Genomic DNA, 27,999 nt, shown 5'->3' with positions numbered 1-27,999 from the left:
ATTAATGTGTGCCATAAGAGCGAGAAATTATAAGGTCCACATGGTGGACAAGTGATGTGTTCCACAATTTCATTTAAAAATTTCCACTTGTTTAAAATTGTTAGTTAGAAAATTTTTTTAAACAAAAATTAATTACTAACTCAGCAATTTTAAACAAGTGGAAGTTTTGTAGTGGAATGATAGACAAATGATGTGGTCCACCAGAAAACTTTATAATTTCTCCATAAGAACACGTATTAAGCTATCTATTTTTAGAAACATTTTCTCGGAAATTGAAAAAATTGTCAATATTTTTTCAATTCCCAAGAAATTTTTTTCCAAAAATGGTTTATTATTGTTCGTCTTTAGAGCACACATTAACAAAATCTTTCTAAAAAATACAAATAATGTTACTAGAACAACAATATTAAACATGCCAAAATTAGTGAAACTCTATTGTCCTTTTTTATACTCTGTTCCAGTGAATGAAAAAAAGAGATCTAAAATTAGTGAAACTCTGTTGTACTGTTTTATACTCTGTCAAAGAGATCTAAAATTAGTGAAACTCTGTTGTCCTTTTTTAAACTCTGTTCCAGTGAATGAAAAAAAGAGTTTGGGAGAGAAAGTCACATTTGTTCACGAGATTCTATCTACCTCTAAAAGTTTCTTCGTTAAAATAAAATAAACCCTCTCACTTCCTGTGAGTTCAGTTCTCACTTTCACATTTACCACCTCTTTCTTTCATCATTTCCATACTTTAATTTTTCGTGTACCCAAAATATCTCTCTCTTTGCATTTCCCAAGTGTACCCAAAGCTTTTATCTCTGATCTAAACAAATTCAGTTACACCTCCAAACACAACCCTACAACACAGTTTTTTTTCAATCAGTTCCATTTTTCCTGCACAACAACAACAGTAACTGAAATGTTGGGTAGATCATATCACGTCACTTAACAAAAACCGATCATATCAAAAGCTCCAATCAGCCAAGTCTGAGAAACCCAGGTGAGAAACTTAACTTAGGCTTTCCCAAAACATAGCAAATAAATCCAACAAAACCCATTTGAGAAAATAAAAGTTTGAGTGAAATTGTTGTCAGAAAATGTAGAGTTGAAACTCAAAACATAGTATGAGAGAGTACAATTACAATTACAATATGCATCAGAGGTTTGAGTGGAGTTATTTCTTGTCAAGGTCGGGGCTTTATCGTCACTTCGCAGACATGATCTGGCGGCCATTTATGAAGGCTCCTGCCCGATCCTCTGCTTTCTTCATCTTCCTCATCGCCGGCGCGTTTGTCTTCACGCGCGTGCTCTACACCACTGTAAGTATTAATTTATTATTATTATAATAATACTCTACTACTATCAATGATGTTGTGTTTTACTTTATTCGTGAAAGAAATTTTATACGACACGTCGTTGTCTTCCGCGATTGAAACGGCACTTGAGGTGGTGAGGTTCCACCACCGTATGGAGCTGTGGAAACGACGAGTTTCAGAGTTCATAAACCGACACGTTGGTGTCTGTAAATGCATACACTACACGTGCCGGGAGTTATTGTGGAGCAAGATAGTTTTTCTAGGCCTAAACACGCGGTTTGAGTGTCGGTTAAGTTTGGCTGTTAAACTATTCAACCTCACTCGGTCTTACGTCCGTTTGGTTTGGTTTGGTTGGAAGAGTGAAAAAATAGTGGGAAGATAGAAAAGATTTGGTTTTTTTTTTCATATGTGTTTGGTTGAAGGGGTGGAAAACTTTTTTGTTTGATTGAAGAGAAAAATGAGCGAATAGAAAATATAATTTATATAAATTGATTATTATGTCTTTGTTATATAATAGGGGGAACTAGAAAAATGAGAGGGGTAGGTGAGTGTAATAAGATTTGGTTTTTTCTCATAGATGGGGTGGAAAGGTGGGAGTTTGGAAAATTTTTTTATTTGGTTGGAGAGAAAAATGGACGGATAGAAAATGTAGTTTATATAAATTGACTATTATGTCGTCGTTATATAATAATGGGAACTGGGAAAATGAGAGGGGTAGGTGAGTGTAATAAAGTGGGGGTATTTGTGTAAAATACATTTCTCATCACTTTTCCCTCCTCATTTTCCTCCAAATTTGGGAGGATAAAAAAAGTGAGCCCAGAGAGAAAACTTTCTTCCCTATTTTCTGCCTCTTTCCTCAACTCAACCAAACAATGAAAAACAGCGTTTTCCACCCTATTTTTCATCCTCCTTGTTTTCATCTCAACCAAACACACCCTTAGACTTCCACAAAGGAGGTAGTTATTAATGGGGGACACTCATCACCACGTGAGGACCACTATTAGGGACGATTAAGTCTACTCCCATAATAATTTTCGCAACTTTGGCCACGATTAATTATACTCTCATAATATTTTTATCATTAGATTTAGCTTACTTCCAATACTTTTTTAACAGGAGGTGTCCTTTTGTTTTAAATACATAATAGCAAATGGTAGTGTGTTTTAATCTCCACATTTTATTTAGTTAGTAGGTAATGTGGCAGTTTCTTATTACAATAAAAGAAGATTCCAGTTAAAAAATTACTAGAAGTAAACTAAACACTTTATCATTTTACTATATTATGATTGATAAAAATTGTAAAAAAAAATTGTAATAATATAAATAGATAGAAGTGATACTAACTTATCATTTTAATAAATTGTGATAAATGTTGTAGAAAAAAAAAATCTCATTAATAAATTATGATATAGCTTGTAGGAAAAAAAATTATCTCTTTAACATTTTATTTTTTTGGTGATAATTTCCTTAGTTACACAACAAACTGGGGAAGAAGAGAACCCTGAAGAGCTAAACATCTCCATTAAAAATATTGAGTTGGCTTTTGGATATTAAAAAAAAAAAAAAAAAAAAGAACTTTTGGGTGAGTCTAATTGTGTGTATAAACTATAAAGTACAAACAAAGTGAATGAAGTCATAAAATGTGTCTAGAAGCTGTTGGTTTAGCGATCAAACAGCTTGTGCTGTTTTTGATCAGTGACAACCGACAAATTGCGCGTTGTCTTTGTCGGTAGTAAAATTATTCCTAGGTTGAAAACTGTGGGGTAATTTCCTGCACAAGCGCACGGTTTTGTTCTCAAGAACGAGTATGGGAAGATTCTAGGTGCAGTCCCACATTGGCAAGAGAAGCACCTCACTCATGCCTTATAAGCGCTTAGCGCAAGCATGAATGTACCACTACTACACATGGTAGTAGTGGTAGAGACGTGCCCTGCAAAACAAAATCGTGCGGGTGTCGGTTATAAACGCTTGGCGCAAGCATGAGTGAACCACTACTACACATTGTAGTAGTGGTAGAGACGTGCCCTGCAAAGGGGTAACAAAACCGTGCGGGTGTCGGGTCCAAGACATGGCCAAGCCAATCCCATCCCACCCCAAAGCGGATAATACTCTTGATGGACACTGCCTTCAAAGACGCCTTTTTGTGGGGTAATTTTCTGCACAAGCTGTTTTGTCCGCATGGCTTTGTTCTCAAGGACGAGTATGGGAAGACTCTGGGTGCAATCCCACATCGGCAAAAGAAGTGCCCCACTCATGCCTTATAAGCACTTAGCGCAAGCATGAATGTACCACTACTACACTCCATTGCACAGTTTTGTTCTCAAGGACGAGTATGGGAAGACTTGGGGTGCAGTCCCACATCGGTAAGAGAAGCGTCCCACTCATGCCTTATAAACACTTGGCGCAAGCATGAGTGTACCACTACTACACGACAAGGCATGGTCACTAACTCCAAATCCATGGTGGAGGTTCCTCTCAGACCGACCAACGGTACCATTGCCTCTGATGAACAACTCAAAGAGATCAGAACCAACATTAGGGAGGCTGCCTTTAGAAAAAATATGATGGAAGCAGAGGCGAAGTTGACAAAACCAGTGATTGTGGTGAGGAAAATTTTGCAAGACAGGCCTGTGGAGTGCCTAATGATGGGGCATCTACACTAGGTGAAATCGATACAGTTTTCGGAGCCAATGATTTTGGGAACCATCCTTATCAAAGCCACCTAGGAAATGTTAGGGATCATCAAGCACTCAATGACTCTATTTCAAGGCAGAATGGAGTCGAGGAGGGAGATGATGGAGGCATGGAGATTGAGGGACACTGAGGATAAGTCTTCACTGTCTCACTTTGATTCTGCCACCACACCCTTTAAAATCATGAATATCTTAATTTGGAATTGTAGAAGAGTAATAAAGCCTCAGTTTAGGAAAACAATTATGGACCTCGTTGATTGGCATAGGCCTCTTATAATGGTAATTACAGAGACAAGGATGAGTGGAGCAAAAGCTAATGAGATTATTGAAACTCTTCCGTTTGATAGAGCTATGGTTGCGGACACGATTGGTTTTGCTGGTGGTATCTGGTTGCTTTGGCGCTTGGATCTCGTCCAGGTTGATGTGCTGGCTACTACTAAGCAGGAAATCCACGCGCTTATTCGAGTAAGATTTCTTAACTTTACCTGGATTCTTAGTGCAACTTATGCTGGTCCTAGATTTGCTGAGAGATGTTTGCTTTAGGATAATCTTAAAATGCTTGCTTCTCTTCATAATCTTCCTTGGTCTCTTATGGGTGATTTTAATGAAGTTTTTTCTAAGGATTAGAAATTAGGAAGTAATACTATTAGCAAAAGGAGAGTCTGGGCAATTCAAGAGTGTATGGATGCTTGTCAGATGATTGACCTTGGGCTTTCAGGGCTAAAGTTCACATGGTCTAACAAGAGGGGCATTGATGATTTAATACAATGTAGGCTGGACAGGTGCTGGGCAAATCTAGAATGGAAAGCTCATTTTGCAGAAGCTAATGTTACACGTCTTGCCAGAGCTAATTCTGACCATTGCCCACTTCTCCTGAATCTTAACCCGTCCTTGGGAGAGATAAATAATAGACCCTTCCGTTTCCAACATTTTTGGCTCAGCCATTATGAGTTCCCCTTGATAGTCAGAGAAGCTTGGAATGGGCAAGAAGTCAATCTACCTGATGCCATATCTGTTTTTACCACCAAAGCCCAATGCTGGAATAAGGAAGTCTTTAGTAATGTGTTTATTAGGAAGAGGATTGTCATGTCCAGGCTGCTTGGAATTCAAAAAGCCCTGTCTAATTGCCCTAATACTTTCCTGCTTAACCTTTTAAATAAAATTAATGATGATTACAATCTCATTCTCTAGCTTGAAGAAGAGCTGTGGGCTATGAAGGCAAGAACTGATTGGATCATCCATGGTGAACACAACACAGCCTACTTCCATATGTCCACTCTAGTGAGAAGAAGCAGGAACATAATTTCAAGCATTTTAAATGAAAATGGTGAATGGGTACACAACATTGAGGAGGTGAAAGACATCTTTGTCACCTACTTCAAGAAGCTTTATCAGACAGAGCAATCCCACAGCCCCATCAATCCTAAATGGGACAATGATTGGTGTGCTACCCTTTCTATGGAAGAAGCCAACTCCATGGCACATTGCCCTTCTGATGAGGAAATTTGGGGTGCCCTAAAGGCCACGAAGCCTTTCAAAGCTCCTGGGATAGATGGATTGCATGCTGGATTTTTCCAAAGGTTCTGATTGCTAGTTGGAGATTCAATCAAAAAGGAGGTCAAGAATATTTTCTCATGCCAACAAGTTCCGGACTACCTAAATCAAACTCTGATTGCTTTAATTCCAAAACTTAGTGGGCCAGAATTGGTTAGTCACTATAGACCTATTAGTCTATGTAACACTGTGTATAAGATTGTGACAAAAATCTTGGTTCAGAGACTAAAACCTTTGTTGCTTTCCTTGATATCTCCAATGCAATGTGCTTTTTTGGCTGGTAGGAGGGGTACGGATAATGTGATAATTGCCCAAGAGCTAATCTACTCACTTAAGAAGAGGAAAGGAAATGATGGGTACATGGTGGTTAAAATTGACCTGGAAAGGGCCTATGATCGTTTGGAATGGAGTTTTGTTAGGATGGTGCTGAATCATTTTGGCTTCCCTTCCAACATCATCAATCTTATTATGAGTTGCATCTCCAATACTTCAACTGCTATTCTCTTTAATGGCAATAAATTAGACTCATTCCAACCTTCAAAAGGAATTAGACAGGGAGAGCCCATCTCCCCTTACATTTTCCTCCTGTGCATAGAATTTCTGGGAGCCCAGATCAATTCCATGTGTGAAAACAATAGATGGAACAAAATTAAGGCTTCCAAGAATGGTCCAAGTTTTTCTCATGTGTTTTTTGCAGATAACCTCATGTTGTTTGCTAAAGCCAATGCCAAGAATTGTGAAGCAATTGTAGAAGTGTTGGATACTTTTTGTAAGCTTGTTGGACAGAAGGTGAATTTGGCTAAATCTCGTGTTCTGTTTTCTTCAAATGTTTCTAGAAGGTGTAAAAGATCCATTTGCAGAAAACTGGGGATAAATGCTACTCAAAATTTGGGTCGTTACTTGGGCTTTCCTCTAATTTATAAATGTAGGAGTGGAGATGCTTTTAACTTTGTTATTGACAAAGTTCAAAAGAAACTATGTGGTTGGAAAACCAAGTTCCTGTCCAAAGCTGGGAAAATGGTGTTGGCCAAAGCAGCAGCTATCCCTGTAGTAGAGTATTACATGCAATGCCAAGCCTTGCCGATTAAAGTGTGTGAAGCAATTGAAAAATTATTAAGAGACTTTCTGTGGGGTTCAACTGTTGAGAATAGAAGAATGCACATGGTAAACTGGAACACTGTTACTTTCCCTAAGGACAGAGGTGATCTCGGCCTATACCAAATGCAATACAGGAATCAAGCCATTTTAGCTAAATTATGCTGGAGATTAGCTAATGAAAATGAATCCCCTTGAGCAAAGATGTTGGCTAAGAAATATCTCACTCCTAAGAGGCTGTCTGAGAAAGGTAGAAATCTCCCATGCTCAAGAATTTAGATAGCTTGCAAGAAAGGAGGAGCTATTTATGTCAAAGGTCTAAGATGGGTAGTGAAAAATGGCCTCCATCTTCACTTTTGGCTCCCCAATGGCACCCTTCGAAGTCTTATTGAAGGACCACTTTCAAGAGATGAAGACAAAGTGATGTTACACCAATGCTTTGACATTGGCACTGGTTGGAATTTGCAAAATAGCTCCTTTGTACTGCCTAATCAAATTCTGGAGAGCATGAAAGCAACCCCTTTCTCATGTGACACCAATGCTGAAGACCCATTCATGTGGGCCTACTCCAAAAATGGTTCTTTCTCTCTTTCTTCAGCTTATTTATTGGCAAGAGGCTTAAACCCCTTGAACTTGGATATTATAACTATGTCATGGGTTTGGAAGACTGCTACACCACCTCGGGTTCAGTTTTTCCTATGGTTGTGCATGCATAATAGCCTTCCCACTGGTGAAGTACTAGGTTCAAGAGGTTTAAACCTCAATACTACATGCCCCTGTGCCTTAAAGAGACTGAATCACTTGATCACTTGTTGCGTTCATGTGAGTTTGCATAAGATTTTTGGCTGAAGCCAAATTTCTCCCATATGCTCAGGGAATCATTCAACAAACCCATCAAGGAATGGTTGGAAGTTAACTGTAATACAAAAATTGTCTTTGAATGTATGGGAATCCCGTGGGGTATTGTATTTCCTATGGGAATCTGGCACCTTTGGTTGCAACGTAATGCTTGTGTGTTTAGGACTGGTATTCTTGATGTTAAGGTTGTTGAGAAATGCAAACAAAGTGTTGCTGAATTTTTGCTATAGGAATGAGAGCTAAAATCTCTATCTCTAAGTGTTGGGTTACACGTGTGAGTGAAATCCCACATTGAATAAAGATGAGAAGAATGAGTGGTTAATATAACATAATTGAGCACATATCCATTGGGCTTAGGCCTTTTGGGTTAAAGTGTGTCTCTATATGTTATATTAATTATTCAAGAAAGCTCCCCAAGGTGTTTATCCTACCAAGAAGTGGTATCAGAGCCCATGGTGGTGTGCGGCGAAAGTGGTGAGATGTTCACGGTCCCTACCCAGCAGGGACAGAGAAAGCCTAAACGGCCAACACATAAAGATCCCGGAGAAGAAAAAAAGAAAAAGCCCAACAAAGGAATATTGCTAATGGTGCTAAATAATGGTGTGGTGCGAGGTTCCCATGGACATGGACGTACGGGGTTCCCATGGATGTGCATACGGGGTTGACACGTGGTTCCTATGGATGGCGTACGAGAGACCCATGGATGACATGCTGATGAAGTGAAAAGCCCATTAGGCAAGGGGGAGTAAGTAGGACTTGTTCATGGCCCAGAGAGAGGTCTTGAAACCCATAGAGAGGCAGACTCACTCGTGAGGGGGAGATTGTTGGGTTACACGTGTGAGTGAAGTCCCACATTGAATAAAGATGAGAAGAATGAGTGGTTAGTATAACATAATTGAGCACATACTCATTGGGCTTAGGCCTTTTGGGTTAAAGTGTGTCTCTATATGTTATATTAATTACTCAAGGAAGCTCTCCAAGGTGCCCCAACACTAAGTCCATTATCCATGTGACTTGGAGGAAACCACAAGTGGGTTGGGCTAAACTCAACACTGATGGTTCGACACTGGGGTCTCTTGGTAAGGCTGGAGAAGGCGGACTGATCAGGAATCACAATGGAGATTGGGTTGTTGGTTTTTCTAGAAGTCTTGGATACACTAATAGCTTTATGGTAGAGTTGTGGGCCTTAAGAGATGGTCTTATTTTGGCCAAGGATCTCAATCTTAATAGCCTTATTGTGGAATTAGATGCTAAGAGTGTTGTTCAACTAATGAATAGTGATTCTTCCAATATGCTAATGGAGTCTCTTTTAACTTATTGCAGGACCTTTCTGAAAGCCATCCCCAACAAACGGGTTGAGCACATCTACTACAAAGCAAATCATTGCGCAGATGCTTTAGCTAGAATAGGGGTTAGACGTAATTTTTCTTTTGTAGTTTTTGTAAAACCACCACCTATGGTGGAGTTTCTGTTAGCTAGTGACAAAGCTAACACATTTTGTAATAGACTTGTTGCGTCTAATATATAAATACCCCTTTCTGACCAAAAATAAAAAAAGACAATTAGCTTTGTTGTTAGAATTAAAACAATTCTAAAAATAATGAATACATTCCAAATATGTGGAGTTATTATCGAATTTGTCATTTCTCAAGTCAAATTCGGCTGCATTTGGATTGTGAAACTAAGGCATAAGTTCAAGAAGTCTATAAGATAATGATTGATTATGTTCTATCTTATTATTTTATTGAGATAATTGATTTTTTTACCCCTAGGTTTTCTTGAGAAAATTAAAGAAGTATTTTTTACCATGCGTAAGAATTAAATTATTCTTGTGTTATTGACTATTAAGCATTGTGCTACGTGTCTCAGGGAATCCCCAAAATTCCTAAAAAGCCCTTAGAGCCAATTGCGATCCCACTAGACTGTACAGCTTACAACCTCACACGAACCTGCCCTTCAAACTACCCAACCACGTTCAACCCAGAAGAAGATCCTGACCGTCCGTCACTACCCACGTGTCCGGAGTACTTCCGTTGGATCCACGAAGATCTACGGCCCTGGGCCCACACTGGGATCACGAGGGACATGTTGGAAAGGGCTAAAGCGACAGCGAATTTCAGGCTGGTGATAGTGAAGGGCAAGGCTTACGTGGAGAGATTTCAGAATGCGTTTCAGACAAGAGACGTTTTTACGCTGTGGGGGATCCTACAGTTATTGCGGAGGTACCCTGGGAAAATACCTGACTTGGAGCTGATGTTTGATTGCGTTGACTGGCCGGTCATCAAAACAAAGGACTATCAAGGGCCCAATTCCACGGGCCCACCTCCGCTGTTTCGGTACTGTGGGGATGATGATACACTGGATATTGTTTTCCCTGATTGGTCCTTTTGGGGATGGTAAGACTTTTTTTACTCTCTTACTTACAATCTTCACTTGTGCTTGTTTCACTCACTCACAATCCAACGGCTCACTGCTCTCCATAGCTTTGGTGAAATAACAATTTTACAACAAATTCTATACAGGAATTTGCTTCTTCTTCTCATCTAATTTCATTATTTTTGTCACTTAGAATTTGTTATAAAAATATTGTATTAGTAACTTTATTCATTTTAGTAATAATCAGTTTAGCACAATTAAACCACTATTTATTATAATATTATAAATTGATCTATGTCATACTTGCACTTTAATTCCTCAAACTATTAAGAAGTTATTACTCAACTTAAAAAAGTTTACCTCTAAACTTGTTTGGAGAAATTTTGATTACTCAACTTAAAAAAGTTTATCTCTAACCCTATTTCAAGAAATTTTGCTCTAATGCACTATTTGGTGGTTAAAAGGATCATATACGTGTATTTTTAATTACATGACATTTTTAAATGAGTCATGTGAATTGTTTAAATAATATATATGAATATTTTTCAACAATATATATACATATATATATATATGTGTGTGTGTAAAAAGTCTTATAAACCTCTACATAGAAGGTTGTAAGAGATTTCTTCAAACTAGTTTAGAGAAAAACTATGTCTTTATTCAATATTATGGAATTAATACTTTATCTCCTTGCTTGAATGATAGATTTTACTATAAACTCACATAGTAAGATCCCATATAAAATAAAAAATAAAAAATTTACTCCCACAATAGTTAATAATTATTCTAAACTATAAAGCTTGTCATCACTTCCTTAATTATAAACAAACCTTGGAATACACCCTAGAGTCCATTTGAGCAGGAGTGGAGCTATCTATTGGGTTGGGGATGCTATGACTTTGAAAAAAATTAATAAATTAACTGCTTTACAAAAATTAATAATAAAAAAAACTAAAATTTTAGACTTTGCCCCCTTAAAATTATGAGCTCATACTCAAAAGAAGAAAAAAATATATAATAAAAGGTCTTTTAAGTTCAAATATATAAGAGGTTTGAACTTTTAAGGATCCATTTTTTGATATTTCCCACAAAGATGTCTAATGTTTGAATGCCCCCTCCTTTACTTAAAATGTGTCAAGTACACATGTTTAACTTACTTTCTTTTTTTTTGGGTATAAAATTCAAGTATTTAAAATTCTCAATATTGAATGACAATTTCTTATTGAGATTCATATAATCTTATATGAAAGATGATATCTTATTATAACTAAAATACTAAAAGTTCAAAAGAGAAATTGAATCAAGAACATTCAATTTATTCCTTTCTCATAAGGCACATTTGTTTTCAATGACATTTTAAAAATAAAACCATAGGTACATATATGCATATATGTTGTGTGTGTGAGTTTGCGTGCATGCTTGTGCACAACTATTTGATGTTCTTAACTATCCAAGGAAGGGATCGTTTCTTAATAAACAATTTCTCTTTTCTATAACTTCCCTCCTAAGTCCTAACATGACATGTACTTGTGTAGGGCTGAGGTCAATATAAAGCCTTGGAAACATTTGTTGAATGATCTAAAAGAAGGCAACAAGAGGATGGGATGGATGGCAAGGGAACCTTATGCTTACTGGAAGGGTAATCCATCGGTTGCTCTAATCAGGCAAGAACTCATGAAATGTAATGTCTCTGACAATCAAGACTGGAATGCTCGTGTATATGCTCTGGTAACATTCTAAATTTCTTTTATTTGTATATCATTGAATAGATAAAATTTAGATACAATTTCTTATGTGCTATACCTTAAGTTCTCCAATTAATTTCAACCATATGGTTGCATTGATGAACAAAAACAATTATCCTAGCCACTCTTATAACTAGGCCATATGTCCCTTCTACTCCAATTTATAATTAAAATGAAGTTCTTATTGAAAAGAAGAAATACATACTGAAGAATAGAAAGCAACTAAGCTGTCTCTTCTTTAGGCGTACCCCACAGTGAAGCTTTTGGAGTCCACTAGCAACTTTATGGTGTCGGTGGGAGCCAAACTTTTAAGCCAAACCTTAACGTATACGCTGTAAAGAAGATGAGGGTCCTCTTTTTCTATTTACATAGAGAAAAGTACATCTTTTCTCGCATGCCAGTAACATGTTAATAGGGATTTAATGGTGAATGATAGAGGAATGAAGATGAGCAAATTTGTTATGTCACATGTAAAAAAAGTATCGCAACTGGTACAATAGTGGATGTTCATTTGCAGGATTGGGTCCGAGAATCACAGGAAGGATACAAACAGTCAAACTTGGCTAGCCATTGCAATTATAGGTGAGACAAAAAGTTTCAATCTCTTTCTGCTTTTTTTGCATGACATGCTTGTCTTTAGTTTTCAGTTTTTATGATTTTTTTTTTTTTTTTTGGTTTACTAATTCCATGTTCACTTTATCATCTCTTTTTGTTGACTATGTGCATTATCAATTAGTAATATGGTTTCTTCCTTTCACAACAAACGCAGGTATAAGATTTATATCGAAGGCTCTGCCTGGTCTGTCAGTGAAAAATACATTCTTGCTTGTGATTCTGTTAGCTTACTTGTGAAGCCCCACTACTATGATTTCTTCACAAGAGGTTTGATGCCAGTGCACCACTACTGGCCTGTAAGGAATGATGACAAATGCAAATCTATTAAGTTCGCAGTTGACTGGGGCAACAACCATAAGCAAAAGGTAATATCATACTTAGGCTTGTTGAGAAGATGTCATTCGTGTAATTGTATCCAACTTTGTCATTATTCATCAAAATTTTGAAAAGTAAAAAGTGTAATGTTGGTTCTTAAAGTGTTGAGATCAGGTGTCTGGTGTATGTACATTGGTGTCCACAAGTAGATGACCAAATAAGTATTGTCAATGCCAAAAATTTTCATAGGGGGATGGTTTCAAACAATGAGTTTTGAACTTAAACAGGCCTGATATAACTTATAAGAAGCCAATAAGCAACTACTTAAAAGCTTAAAGGCTCTCATATGTCATACTATCTGATCATTTCAGTTTTTTTGCAATGTTTAATTTCTTTAGAGCAAAACCCATGCTTGTTTTGTTGCTATCTTTCTATTCAAACCTCAAGTACACAAAATTCATGGGACATATGAAGGATACATTACCAGAATTAAAATTTCAAGCACAGTTTTGAATTGACTTTGATTTTCATATTTCCCTTTCCCTTTTCTTGATTACTTATTTTTATTTGATTACTCAGGCACAAGGAATGGGGAAGGCAGCAAGTGAATTCATTCAAGAAGACTTGAAGATGGAATATGTATATGATTACATGTTTCATCTTTTAAATGAGTATGCTAAGCGCTTAACATTCAAACCCATTAGACCCAGAGAAGCTGTTGAACTCTGTGCAGAGACAATGGCTTGTCCAGCAGAAGGAGTGCAGAAGAAATTTTTTATGGAATCCATGGAAAATGGTCCCACGTACACTAGCCCATGCACTATGCCTCAGCCATATGATCCTCCATCTCTTCATGCACTTCTGCAGAGAAAGGAAAATTCAATAAAACAAGTGGAATTGTGGGAGAAGAATTTTTGGGAAAATCAAAATAAGCAGATATAGAAGGTTTTTTTTTTTTTTTTCCTATTCTATTCTTATGTATACAGATTAATGTATATTTTATTTAGGAGTAAGTCATAGCTCAATTATTTACTCATATATGTCCCATTTTGGATGGTGTCTACAGGAAAAAAGGAAAAAAGTCCACAAAATAAATGTATCGTTATTTGATTACTGAGGATAGTCATAATTTACCTCCTCTTATGATCTTGATAACAGTTTTATTGTGTTGTTTGGTTCAAAGTGTATTATGAATATAAGATTTCAAGATTAGGAAAAAATTGACCTAGCAATGGTAAGCTGCAAATAGGTTATCATTTATAGCTTCAATTGGGTACGTACTTGGTTATAGGCTTGTGTATTTATTGGGTATTTCGATTTACTAGTTTAAGCTTTTGAGTTGCATGCTTTGTTAAGGGAAACACTCGTGCGTAAAATTCAACCAGTTCAATTAATTAACTAGATGCAGAATTCTGTTATTTAGTATTTCCACATGCTAAACTCAGCTTGATTACATGTGCTACTTGAGCTCAATATCTTTGTATAATTACCACGGTAGTACTCTTACTTTTTTCTTTATTTTTGCTGAGACAGTCGTACTCTCACTTACATACAGTTAAATATAGATTTCATTCTCAACTTGTATTCACTATTCACTTTCTTCTTCTTTTCTTGTGTGAACTGTGCTGAGAATTCTGCAAGATTCTGCAGACTTTTCATACTTAGCAACATAATGGGCATGGTAAGGATACTTTTGGAATCCAAGACTTGACTATTGGGAAATATTCTGATTCTCTATTCTTGTCTTAAGAGATAACTATTCAAAAACCGTATGAACACGTTGAATATATGTTAAATATTACTCAAATTGATTATTTGATAAGAGTTACTTAAATCTTTTTGTTTTAAGCCATTGAAAAGTAACAAAATACAATATAGCCTATCAATCTCCACCTATTGGTATTTTTTTAATCATAATATCTCACCTCGCAGATTCAAAGGTGTTTTTCTTGATCTCTTTATCCAGACTCCAGAGAAGTCTCATTAAACTGATAGTAAGAAATTTCTTTGTTCTTAAAGGCCTAGAGTCACAAATATGATGTTGGAATTGGACCATAATATATGAGTTAGTGAAATTCAGGACTTAAGAGGTAGGCAATTCCAAGCATCTATCCAAATTTTAGTTTTATTTCCCTACAGATCTCTGCATCTCAAAAATCATTCTCAAGCATCCTAGATAAATTTCTGATGGTTTTGAGGTCTCTCAATATTCATTTTATGCACACAATTCTTTTATGATTTGACACAGTTCATTGTGCTTCTAGCTTGAGGAGGACTGCAAGAACGGTCAAGTAACCCTTTAGGCTTCAGCATACATTTTTCTACTACTAAAAAAAATTCGACAATTGCTTTTGATTGCATTTGACTTGCAAGTAGTGTTGCTAGTGGAATTATTTTTAGAGACACTGAGGGAACAATTGAAGAAAATAAGCTTTTGTTATGAGTGATAAGGTTGACATTTTACTTTGGATGTAGAAGACTATGTTCGAGTGTTGGTGAGCAAATTGCTTACTAAGTTGCTTCTGAGGGATAACAGCTCAACCACCCACCCAAACATTGGATCCGTAGCAATTGTTGAATGGCACTTTTTTGTGTGTGTTGTACAACCAACATATTATTGAAACTCATTTCACATTTCTCAAATAGGTACTTGTTTCTATATTTTAAAGTTTTGACCTGTGTGAGAACACCTCAAAGACAATTTTTTTTTCCTAATAAGACTTTCAAAGTAAATCTTCCTAATTCTAGGATTAAGATGATTTAACCTAAGCATTTCATCCTACTAAATTAGAGAAACAACACTCATTTTCCAAACAAACTGGTTTTTCTCTTTTCCTTACGTTTGTTTCACTAGAAAATGTTTTCTAGTGTTTGGTACTTCAGAAAACAAAATTAAAAGAAGTGGTTTCTGTAATGGAAAACAAGTCCAACATAGTGAAAAACATTTTCCCCTTTAAAGAGCTCATGAAAATGTTTTCTTGAAACGTTTGCTACTCAACAAACTATCACAAATAAATTTCACACAATAAAAACTCTCCTAAAGTAAGCTCCTCTCTCTCTCTCTCTCTCTCTCTCCATATGTGACCGTTGATTTGCCATTGCTTGATCATAAATGCATACTTCTCCGTCTCACATGAATGGTGGGTCCTACCATGAATTTAATTAATGATACCCACCATTCATGTGAGAGGAGGGAGTACGCATTTATGGTACTCCGGAAGTACACTATAATTTTCCGACTGTTAATTAGAATATGTCATCGAATTCAAGGGACTTAAATTACTCAAAATAGAAATCCTTTCCTAGTTTGTTTTATTTAATAAAAACTTTGTTCATACAATTATTTAGTTTAATGATTTTGCTGCCAAATCCTCCTAATTTTTCAGAAAAACTTATTAGTTGCTGTTGGATTTAGTGGAACCCTTCTTCTTTTAAGAGATTACGTGCCAAAAGCTTTGTAACCCAATTCTTTGGCACCTCTGGGTACTTTTAATGCAACATTTAGAGTTTAAATCTACCAATTTCTTTTCTATTGTAACTATTAAATTATAAATTAAAGAAATCAATTAAACAAAATAAAATCAATTTAAACCAAAAAAGCTGATGTAAATAAACACCAACAATACATCGATACCTCTGGGCTATGGTCCTATACTAGCTACTCCTTCACGTAACTAAACTTTCAGTACCCCACCATAAAATGATCCCATTATGAGCAAAGAAAACCTAGTGTATACGGTATTAATTCAAGGTGTGCGGTAAATGAAAATTGAATTCTTCGCACAAATATTGTTTGTTTGTCAAAGATTATCGACTCCCAACAGCTTTGCTTAACATGATTGAATTTGAATGACACTTGAAAAAACTAGACTGAGAAAAATGCTATTAAGTGTAAACATTAATGGGAAAGGGAGGAAGAAAAATAGGTAATAGAAAACAATTTTTTTTTTTGTCTAAATTGAGAAGTTTTGCCTAGCTTGAGAAGTTGGCACTCTATTTTGCTTTGATGGAAATCGTTTTATGAAAATCAATTTTAGAAAAATTAATTCATGTTCCTGTGTTACATTGCCATATTGAAAATGAGTCATTAATGTTTGTTGTAATTGAGTAATTCTTAATACTTATATGAACAAAATCTTTCATTCAAGGAAATAAACCCTAAATGGGAAAATAATTTTTTTTGGGGGCAATTTAGGAGGAATTAATAGATTCACTAGGAGGATTGCTGAGGTGGTCCTCCAAACCAATGAAATAATGCTACTTATACAAATATGTGAGTAAGATTCCTAATTAGCATAAAAATTAAAAATAAAAAACCATTAGGTGTCACATTTGTATAAATGGTAGTGTTTTATTGGTTAGAAGGATCATGAGGACCACCTCAACAATCCTCTTGGTAGACCTAATAATTTCTCGCAATTTAGAGTCTCAAATTGGAAAATAGATCTCAAATTTGGAATTTACACAAAAAATTAAGTTGTAAAGTAATTAATTTGAGCAAAAAAGAAAATGTCATTTGGGAAAAATTAATTGTTAGCCAATGGTTGGTCAACGGACAGTTAACAACATTCAAGTATCAAGGTAGAGAGCAGAGGAGGCAAAAAGATAGAAATTACTATTGAAAGAGAGTTTTTAATAGTATTGATTCACTTATTGTAATAGTTTATTAACAAATGCCCTAAGAGCATTTGTTAATAAACCATTTTAAATTATGTATAAAAAATAAGTTTATAAATCAAATAATAAATAACATCATAATAGTACAAAATTGACATGAGTTCTAAAAGCATAAAAACTATGTAATTTAATAAATAGATTTTTGAAATGTAAAATCATAAAAGATTCTTAGGTAGTGTAACATTGCTTAAATGCTAAATCAATACCAAATCGTGGCACCCACAGAAAATTTTGAATTTATACTTAGATTTCCCAAAATTCAGCTTCAATTTTTTTTTTAGTTGAAAAATTCAGCTTGAATATGCATCATCAAATTCTTTTTCACCTCACCAACTCCATTCACTTTGAAAAATTAGAGGGGTTGTTTTGCGGCTGAGGCTGACTTTTGCTGAAGAGTGATGCTCTGAACTTTGGATGGGTTGTTTTGCGTCTGTATCAGGTCCAAACTCAAAAGTCAAAATCCAAAACCCATTTATAATGGTTGCCAAATATGAAAGAAAGCTTCAAAAAAAAAAAAAAAACTCTGCTCTCTCCTATAAATTACCATGCAATTAGTATCATTATCTTGAGCTATCCTTGTTGTTATTTAAGCATAATCAGATAGCATTATCATGAATACATTCCTTTTCTTTGGCTTGCTCATTATTGCAAGTATTCATGCCAACTTCTTATGCAGCGGAGAGTCAGAGGTTCATTGCATTGAAAGCGAGCAACAAGCCCTTCTCAAGTTCAAGCAACATCTTAATGATCCATTAAACCAACTTGCCTCTTGGGCTGGTGATGAGGATTGTTGCCAATGGGTGGGAGTTGCCTGCCACGACGTTACTAGTCATGTCCGTGAACTCCATCTTAGTGTGAGTTTGGGAAGCGCATTTTGTGCGTTTCTCAACGGGTGCTTTTTTTAAATGGGTCTCATGTATTGTTTATTGGACTCGCAAGTGCTTTTTTTAGCAAAAACAACTTTAAAATTGGGTCCCACAATACTATTCATATATTTAAAAATTATTTTACTATAGTGTCTTTAGTTTTCAATTTTCAGTAATAAGCAGTATCCAAACAGACCCTCAGAAGCTTTCCTCCTCCTCCATATGATTATTCAGGTGACGTTGACATATATGATGCTGAAGTTGAAGCTTATGAGCGGTCAAAGTTTGGTGGTAATATAAATCCTTCTCTTCTTGATTTGAAGCATTTGAATTACTTGGACCTGAGCTATATATAACAATTCAATGGTACTCAAATTCCCAGATTCCTCAGTTCAATAGGGAGTTTAAGATTTCTTAATCTCTCTAATGTGGGATATGGGGAAGTGATACCTTATCATCTTGGAAATCTCTCAAATTTGCATTATCTCAATCTTGAAGGTAATGATTCATATGTTAATAATCTTCAAGGGCTTTCTGGTCTTCCTTTGCTACAACATCTTGATATGAGTTATGCAAATCTCCGCACAGCCTTTGATTGGTTACATGATATAAACAAACTTTCTTCCTTGTTAGAGTTGTAGTTGTCAGATTGTGCACTTCCATACATTCCATTAACACCAAGTGTTAACTTTTCATCTCTCACCACCCTTGATCTTTCATCCAACCATTTTGAAAATACTCTAATTCCATCATGGATCTTTGGTCTTCATAATATGCTTTCTCTTGATCTATCTGACAATGACTTTCAAGGTCCAATCCCTGTTGATCTCCAGAACATGACTTTTCTTACACATTTGGATCTATCTAGCAACTATTTCAACTCTTCAATTCCCTATTGGTTGTCTATCTTTATTCATCTTCAGTCTCTCAACCTTGGCTCCAATAAGTTGCAGGGTTCAATCTCTAATGCTGTTGGAAACTTAACATCTATCATTAGTATTGATCTATCATACAATGAACTTGGAGGAAAGTTGCGAAGATCGTTGGGTAATTTCTGTAACTTAAGGGAAATCATATTGTCATCCAACCATTGGAGTCAAGAGATATTTGAAATCTTGAAAAGTTTATTAGGGTGTCTTTTGTATAGCCTAGAGTTCTTAAAATTGAGTAATGTTCAAATTTTTGGTCATTTGAATAATGAACTTGGGCAATTTAAAAATCTATTGATACTTTCTTTTTGGAATAATTCAATTTTGGGTCCAATTCTAGAGTCTATAAGAAATCTTACATCTTTGAGATTTTGAATCTTTCATATAATTGATTTAACGGAACTTTCCCTCAAAATTTTGGACAGCTTTCCAAACAAACAAATTTATTTATTGAATCAAATATGTTAAATGGTGTTGTGTCTGAAGTTCATTTTTCCAATTTAACAAGATTGTACATATTTTATGCATTTGAAAACCAACTGACTTTAGATGTACGTCACAATTGGATTCTTCATTTTCAAATTCAGGATTTAAGCTTGCTATCATGGAATTTAGGGCCAAAATTTCCCTCTTGGCTTTGTTCACAAAGTCATCTTTGGGTTTTGGACATATCCAACATAGGGATTTCAGATATGGTTCCATCTTCATTTTGGAACTTGTCTTCTAATTTCAAATTTCTCAATCTCTCCCACAATCAAATCTATGGAGAGATCCCAAACAGTCAAATGATTTTGTCTACTTTTTCAGTAATTGATTTAAGATCAAACCATTTCAAAGTTTCGTTACCTTATATATCTTCTAACGTGACCATGCTAGATCTTTCTAATAATTTATTTGTTGGATCAATTTCTCACCTTTTGTGTTACAAGATGAATGAGTCCAAACAAATAGAACTTCTAAATCTAGGCAAAAATCTTTTATCAGGAAAAATACCCGATTGTTGGATGAAGTGGAATAGTTTGGTGGTCTTGAATTTGGAAAACAACAATTTCATTGGCAACATTCCCGCTTCGATTGGATCCTTGACTCTTCTTAGGTCTTTGCACCGATACAACAAGTTCTCTAGAAAATTACCATCTTTTTTGAAAAATTGTGAAGAGTTGGTGATTATTGATGTTGCTGAAAATAAGTTTGAAGGAAGCATGCCTTCATGGATAGGACATAGGTGTTCAAGCTTAATGGTTCTCAACCTTCAATCAAATAATTTCTATGGTCACACACAAATGGGTGCTAAGAACTGTAATCATCATACTTGTTTTTTATGAAATTTGGGTTAAGGAATATGGTCATAATTAGAAATGTTTCTTGGGGGAGCATAATGATCATAGTTATAATAATGGTTTTTTATTAGAGGGAAAGTTTTCATGTTGCATACAATGACACTCTACACCACATTACTGTGTAAAACAAATATCATCATCTATTTTTTGATGTTTTCTATTGCTTTGTTTGCTGCACCTAGTTTTGAATTCATTTTATAATAAAGTTTCTGTGTAATGCGATTCAAGAGTCAAGACACACAGTACTTTTATGCTGGATGGAACTTTTCCAAATATCTCTAAACTAACAAGTTGTAAATATAATTTTGCTTAATGGGCTTCAATAATTTCTGGCTTTCTTCAGTTTAACTAGTTGATTTTTTTTTCCTTTTAATTTTTTGAAGGAATTGATTTTCTTGCATGAAAATACTGTATAGGGTTTGAGCATAAGATCCCATCCAAGTTTTGGTTAACTCCAGCACATTATGGAGAAGGGTTTGTGCTAATTGATCAAACAATTAAAAGGTCTTTGTCGCTTAATTGTATAAATAAAATATGAAATTCAACCGCATAATTTTTTTTAAGAAAAGCACAATCTCAAAAAACTTTCATCATTGACATAAATCTCGAAAATTTGTCCCCTCACCAACCTTCGGGCTTGCTTTGCCATCATTTAGTGTTTCATATATATATATATATATATATATATAGAGAGAGAGAGAGAGAGAGAGAGAGAGAGAGAGAGAGAGAGAGAGAGAGAGAGAGAGAGAGAGAGAGAGAGAGAGAGAGATGGATTCAAGTTACACTTAATGTAACTCTAAGCAATATTATGGCACCCAATAACTTGTTATTGAATTCATATTTTGAAAATTCAACCGTTGAATTATATGTTCTTAACATATATGCTAATTTTCATGCCAATCGGATATAATTTACCATTCGATTCATAAACTTATCTTTTATGCATTATTTTAAACTACAAAAACTTGAATTTAAATAATTGATTGATGACATGACTATTGATCTTTAATTATCTTTAAAATTTGTAAGCATGGAGAATATATGAAGAGAATGTAATCTAACGGTGAATTTGTCAAAATTCACATTCAAGTTAAAAATATTGAGTGATATAATATTGCTTAAAATTACACCAGGTGTAGTTTGAACCCAACCCAGATGTATATATATATATATATATATAATTTTTTATATATAATACTTATTCATATTAACCAACTTTTAGGATAATTTGCATCTTCTTATGTTTTAAACAGAAACGTACAAAATTTAAATCCTCATTTATTTACTTGAAATGTAAATAATAAAATAATAAAAACCTATATCAATGAATTGGCATGCAACCTAAGTTCTATGCAGAAAAAAAAATTCTAAGTTTCTAAGAAAAGATCTATTTATATAAAAATTAAATAAATAAAAATTGGCATGATGCAACCTAAGTTTTTGGAAAATATATTTTTTAGTTTACCTTTTCCTCATATCTTTTGGCCCAATTTTATTGGGCAGCTCTTTCCATATTAGCACGTTTTACAAATAAAAAGAGTGGGTCTTAGGCTAAATTATTTAGGCTTAATTAAATCACAAAGTCATGGAATCTAAACAAACTTTTTGAAAGCCGAAGCTTTTATAGGTAAAAATGCTTTATTTGAAACAAAGAGCAGCCCAACTCATTATAAGACAAAAGCCTCAACTCATGCAAACACGTGGGACCCAAGGTAAAAAAGAAACCAGACTTGCCAACTCACCAATAACCCTCTCTCCTCCACAAGACATAAAGAAAGGCTCAAATACTATCCCATTAGTTCCTCGGGTTTAGTATCTGAGCCATTTTGGGCCCAAAAGTTTAGGGAAAAGGGCAAAAAAAAAAAAAAAAAAAAAAAAAAAACCCTGTGACACACATTTTTGAACTATATTGAACTATAATAGTATGTAGCAGGGTGTGTAGGTGTGTATAACAAACATTACCCTAAAGTATAAAACAATTATTTTTAGTCCTTTATATATCGTGATCAAACTAAAAACTGGTATGTCATCATTCAATAAAGACTAGAAGTGACAACTTTAAGTTTGTTATGGATTAAAATCGATTACTTCAAGGTTTTTAGGGACTAAAATTAATTGCTTTAAGTTGTTTAGGGATTATTTCTTCAAAAAAAAAAATAAAGTTTTTTAGGGATTAAAAGTGATTACTTTAAACAACCACCTTAAGCGCTAGTGATCTGATCATTGGACTTTTAGCACTAACGATTCTGATGACTGAGGCACTAATTTTAGTAGTTTGTGCTGGAAATATTTTATATATCATACCAAACACCTAATAATGTTTTACTAAAATTATTTTGTATTTGAAAATGTATTACCGCTAAACAAACAGAGTATGAATACACTTGTTCAACAATCAGAAAGTTTATACTCTTTGAAAAGGAAGACCAAATGATTTTTTTCCTGAAGAAATGAATTAAACTTCCCCCACTATATCATTTTTTTTTTTTTTTTTGATGAACCACTATATCATTCTTATCCAAAGAGTAGGTGGGTTGTCAAATCCTTTTTTTATTTTTATTTTTTGAGAAAATGGTTGTCAAATCCATATATTGCCGAATGAGAGGAAACTGCCCATACATGTTGGCCATCCTCTTTTACTACTTTTATGTTATTTTCAAACTTGTCCCCAAAACCATATTTAAAGAGGACAAAGAGAATCACTTAGAAAACCCATTATAAATTTCCATATTAAAAAAAGAATACCCATTAAAAAATATCATAAAGACATATACAAAATAACCTAAATATCATAACTGGTCACGCTCTCTTCTTCCATCACACATTCACACTCAAGTTTGCCTCTTTACCTATCAAAAAAAAAAAAAAAGTTTGCCTCTTTAAAATATGAAAATATTGTAATGATCTAAAAACTTCAAACGTAGTACAAAAGATGGAGGATGATCTAAAGTTAATTATTGCATTAATGTGCATGAAAGAGAGTAGACTAGCATTAAGTTTTACTTCTAAGTTTTGGATATTCGGTTGTAAACCCAAAATTAATCCATCTCTACTTCCTCAAAAAAAAAAAAAAAAAAACATCTCTAAGAGCCCAAAACTCAGCTGATACAATGGTGTACATCCTATTCTTCAAGAATAACCCTTAATCCAATCTCCATAAGTGTTTCTAATAAGACCTCCACTCCTTGCAGGACCTAGATTTCCAAGTGATGAACCATCAGAATAAGTTTAAACCAACCCTCAGGTGGTTTCTCCCATTCAACTTGGATTATTGCAATAGTCTTAAGGTGTTCTTTTCTTAGAACACAAAAGGTGAATTCTAGAGCTAGAGCATTTCTACATTCTTAAGAAAACCTGGTTTAGGAGACTAATGCTTGAAAATTTGCCTTTTATTTGTAGAGAAAAGTAAATGAATGCCCTAAGAATAATGATTTAGAAAATATTTTAAAAAAACTTTTTATGAGAAAAAAAAAAATTTGACAGTTTTTTACATTTCTTATGAAAATGGTATCAAAATTTTCCTAAAAGGGTTTGTTAACAATTGCTCACCTATTAATAGGACACGTGTTGTTTTTTTTTGGTTACCGCCAAATAAAATCACATCTAGGAGAGACTTGTAAAACTTGTTGTCCTTGAACTTCTTGGAATACCGGTTGAGGATCAACTTGGATATGAATGTGCTTAAATCATCTTCTTTAATGTTGCAATATCATCTATGATGAGAACGATCTCCAAGTTAGTTAGGCGATGTGTCTAAATTAGCTTCACCCCTTGATTTGATCTTAGAAAAAAGATTATCTTCTTGAAACCGTGCTTCCATGCCTAATATAATGCTTCTCTAATTATAGATAAATAGTTGTTCTCATCATTGTAAGAGTGCCATAAATTATAACCTTTACAAACGGATTGACCTAAACGATTTTTGATACAAAGGCACCTCACAGAACATGTGTTGTTGCACTTGCACTAACATTGGTTTATTTAAGTATGTGTTTAATATTTCATATTTAGACATGTGGGCTGATATATATACAGGCTGATATATATACAATATTAAATTTATATATTTCAACGAATCAATAAATAAATTATATATTTCAAAGGGTAGAGTCCAGCATAGTAGCTTGCTTTTTTTTTTTTTTTTTTTTTTGGTAAAAAGGAAGATTTCATTCCCCACTAAACAGAGAGCCCAGGATCAAAACAAATCCTGCTGCTGTACAAGCCATAGCAATCAGCCTCTAAACAAGGAATTAAGTCCACAGGAGGACTAGAATACAAAATGAAATCAACATATATAAATTTGGGGCTGTCGTGCCCTTGTGCATCGCCCATATATGTGCTGTTGCACTAAGCATGGGCCTGGTACTGTACAGACAGTACAGCGTACTCCCCAAAAAATAAAATAAAGAAGAGAAAAATAAGCTGAAAAGGTTAGCAATGGACCTTTCGGCTATGGGACATGTTCCGTTAGACATCAAAAGCTTAATTTCTTGTTTTTCTTTTATTTCAATTCAGCATATTAACAGAGAAGGAAATTGTGTGGCTCACAAGCTTGCTAGACAAGCTGCCAGTGTTCCTTTTTTGGTTTGGATGTAGTTTATTCCATCAGACGTTTTTGAGGTGTATCAACTCGATTTATTACGGATGCAATAATAAGATCTCTACCCCAGAGGGGATTTTTCTCAAAAAAAAAAAAAAAGGTTAGCAATATTACTACTTAATTAATAAAGAATTATTACTAATGGAATACCATATACATGTAACCTAACTCCTCTCAAATTGTTGGAAATTCTAGTTCATGATCATTTTTTTTTAGAGAAGTTTAGTTCATCAATTATACTATATTTATAAAGATGAGATTGATAAGATTTACCAGTATTGTGTATCAATCCAATTCGGATGGTCCATGGTTTTGTTTTGTTTCTCCTAAGTGGAAATGGAGAATTTCAACTCTTATAAGAAAAATCTTCTGTGAAAATTTCTTATTAACATAAAGAGTCCCCTTTTGTTTAACTTCTTTAATTCCTATTATTATGCAAATTGAACAAAAGAAAATCTAATTTTATATATCTAGAAAAGAGAAAAATTTGATGGAAAGAAAACAATAGAGGAAAGGCTTTTCAGAGATGATCTTTTATCTTTTAGACCTAGGAAATGTTTATTTTAGCTTAAATTTAAGTTTATTTCTACGTTCGGTTTATGTAACGTGTACAATTTTTAAGTTTTTACTTTTTTTTTTTTCTTCAGGTGTAATTGTAATTTTGTATATAAAATTTTTGTTTTCTGTTGAGATAACCTTTTTTTTTTATAGGTTATTATTTTTTAAATAAAATAAGTCAATAAAAAAAAAAAGTCATATAAAGCACACTGTAAATATAAATTGAAAGATCATGATAAAGAATTTCTCTACCGTATTCTCTACTAGTTTCACCGAATTTTCCATTACTCAATGTCCAATACTATAATGGAGAAAAAAGTTGATCGAAAAATTAAATGAGAAGTGAGAACCTTTCAAGTAGAAGCAAAATTTCTTTGCAAATTTAATTTGATTGTTACAACTACCCCATGCCTAACATAAAGAGCGCAGGTATGCAAAAGAAATTTCGTACAAAAGACATCCACTTCAACACGGGGCATAAATGTTATGGTATAAAAGCTTGAAATTCAAGTGAGTAGAATTTAACTAGATTTACCACTTTTCCAGCCATATTTATTAAAGAATATATCCTTCTTCATGACCAAATTCACCATTAATGTTAAAATATAGAACGTCACCACAATTTTGAAGTGTCTAATAGTTCTTATATTTCAACCCTAGTTATCAATTTGTGCCGGTGTCCACTCTCCAGTCTATGATTATTATTACTTTTTATGGCTTTATCATTAAGTTAAAATATCAACTGGTTTTTTATGTAGGCATAATTCAAATGTCAGATCTTTTATTTTATATAAAAAAAAAAAAAAATTTTACCCGTTAATCTAACTGGAATCTATTTCAATCCAAATTATATTATTAAAACTTAAAATCACATCAATAATATTTTTCAACTTTCTTTATAAATTAACATCAAGTCATTTATTTAGATGATTTTACAAGATGAAGCTAACATTTAAATTCAAAAGAAACCTAATTTTTATCTACAATAAATAGATAAGATTTATTCAAATATTAAGCTAACAATTTATCCTATTCATTATTTGATTACCAACTCCTAATAGCAAAAATAAAAACTTAAATAATAAAATTAAATAAAAACTAAGCACGTAGATCTTAAATGACTTTTTAAGAGAGAGCCAGTGAAAAAGGTGGGGGAAGATACCGGAAAATATCACCCTTATTAATATATCACCTCCTAAGATTCTTCCATCACCTAGTAAAATAAAATATGATCTTTAATATACTAAAAAGTATTAGTCGGTGGATTAAAAGTTTGGTGGTCTCCTCCTTTCATATGAGGCTGGGCCCTATTGTTATAGGGAGGGCAAGCGAACAAGTCGTTCCATGAAGGTAATAATCTCTCTTAATTTACTTATGATGCAAGGTTGTTTTTAGGATCTGACCCTTCAAAACCTTTTTTTTTAATACTCAAACCGAAATTGAAATTGAAAAGCATCATAATTGAAAGCATTCATGTCCCATTTTTCATAGTTCATATCATCTATTTTAGTCAAATTTTATTCACAAAATTGGTTCTTCATCAAAAAAAAAAGAAAAAAGAAAAAAAAAAGAAAGACTTTTAATTGCAAAAGTTGTCCAAACTTTACAAAAGTGAATATGTATGCTCTCTTTGTTATACTTCTGTTTCTGTACACTTTTCTTCTAACAAATAAAGTTTTTATCCTTTACTCCAAAAAAAGCAAAAAGAAGAATGCTATTAAGAAACACTAAAGGTCTGTATAGATACCGTTTATTATTAAACACTGAAAATACTGTAGTAAAATAATTTTTAAATGTGTGAATAGTATCGTAGGACATAGTTTTAAAATTATTTTTACTGAATAAAGTACTTGCAGGTCCTGTGAACAATATATGAGACCCACAAAAAAACATCACAAACGCGCAACGCAAACGCTATCCAAACTCCACCTAAAAATTGTTACATCTTCAGTTTTTGTTACACAATTCAAATATTTTATCTTTTGCAAAATGCGACAGTGTCATATGGAATATTTTGTAAAACTTTGTTCTCTTTTTTTATTCAAACAAATCCTCTCTCCTTTTTCTCTATTCCCCCCCCCCCCCCCCAAAAAAAAAATATTTATGATAAATATTTTAATTGGATGTATACCAAAATGAAAAGTCATGTGTTAAAAATTTAATATTAGGTAGCTAAAATATAAAGAAGTGATTTTTTTTATATCAAAGTTCAAAAATAGATGTGATCATGTGAATGCTTTGAATATCATATTGTTCTTTCGATTTATAAACTCAAATTATAAATTGAATTCTTCTTCATTTCCTTATTACATCTAAGTTTTTTTTTTTTTTTTTTTTGACATCTTAATTAGAATCAATTTTTAGAAATTTCTTTTAAATCATAAGGAGAACTCTTGGTAGCAACTTTTTTATATTTCTCTAACTAAATTAGATATTCCTTGTATTCTCGCATGCTGTTCTGTATAAAAGTGGGG

The 27,999-nt window shown here is 33.9% G+C and overlaps 1 protein-coding gene across 3 annotated transcripts in view; it reads left to right on the top strand.

Moving 5' to 3' along the window:
• Window positions 1-536: 536 nt before the first annotated feature.
• Window positions 537-27,999, top strand: part of LOC115959786 (O-glucosyltransferase rumi homolog) — a 35,397-nt gene continuing 7,934 nt past the window's right edge. The window contains exons 1-7 of one of the 3 annotated variants that reach the window (XM_031078367.1): window positions 537-985; window positions 1,175-1,304; window positions 9,371-9,897; window positions 11,416-11,608; window positions 12,062-12,207; window positions 12,395-12,605; window positions 13,135-13,500. In XM_031078367.1, the coding sequence (XP_030934227.1) occupies window positions 1,203-1,304; window positions 9,371-9,897; window positions 11,416-11,608; window positions 12,062-12,207; window positions 12,395-12,605; window positions 13,135-13,497 (1,542 nt within the window). In that variant the 5' untranslated portion in view covers window positions 537-985; window positions 1,175-1,202 and the 3' untranslated portion in view covers window positions 13,498-13,500. Of the gene's footprint in view, window positions 1,305-9,370; window positions 9,898-11,415; window positions 11,609-12,061; window positions 12,208-12,394; window positions 12,606-13,134; window positions 13,501-27,999 lie in introns of all 3 variants that reach the window. The other 2 variants (XM_031078365.1, XM_031078366.1) reach the window with 2 other exon arrangements.

The sequence above is a fragment of the Quercus lobata genome, chromosome 9 (assembly GCF_001633185.2).
Source record: "Quercus lobata isolate SW786 chromosome 9, ValleyOak3.0 Primary Assembly, whole genome shotgun sequence".
Lineage (NCBI taxonomy): Eukaryota > Viridiplantae > Streptophyta > Magnoliopsida > Fagales > Fagaceae > Quercus > Quercus lobata.
Note: the sequence above shows the minus strand (reverse complement) of the source record. Positions and strands in the feature narration are given on the sequence as shown.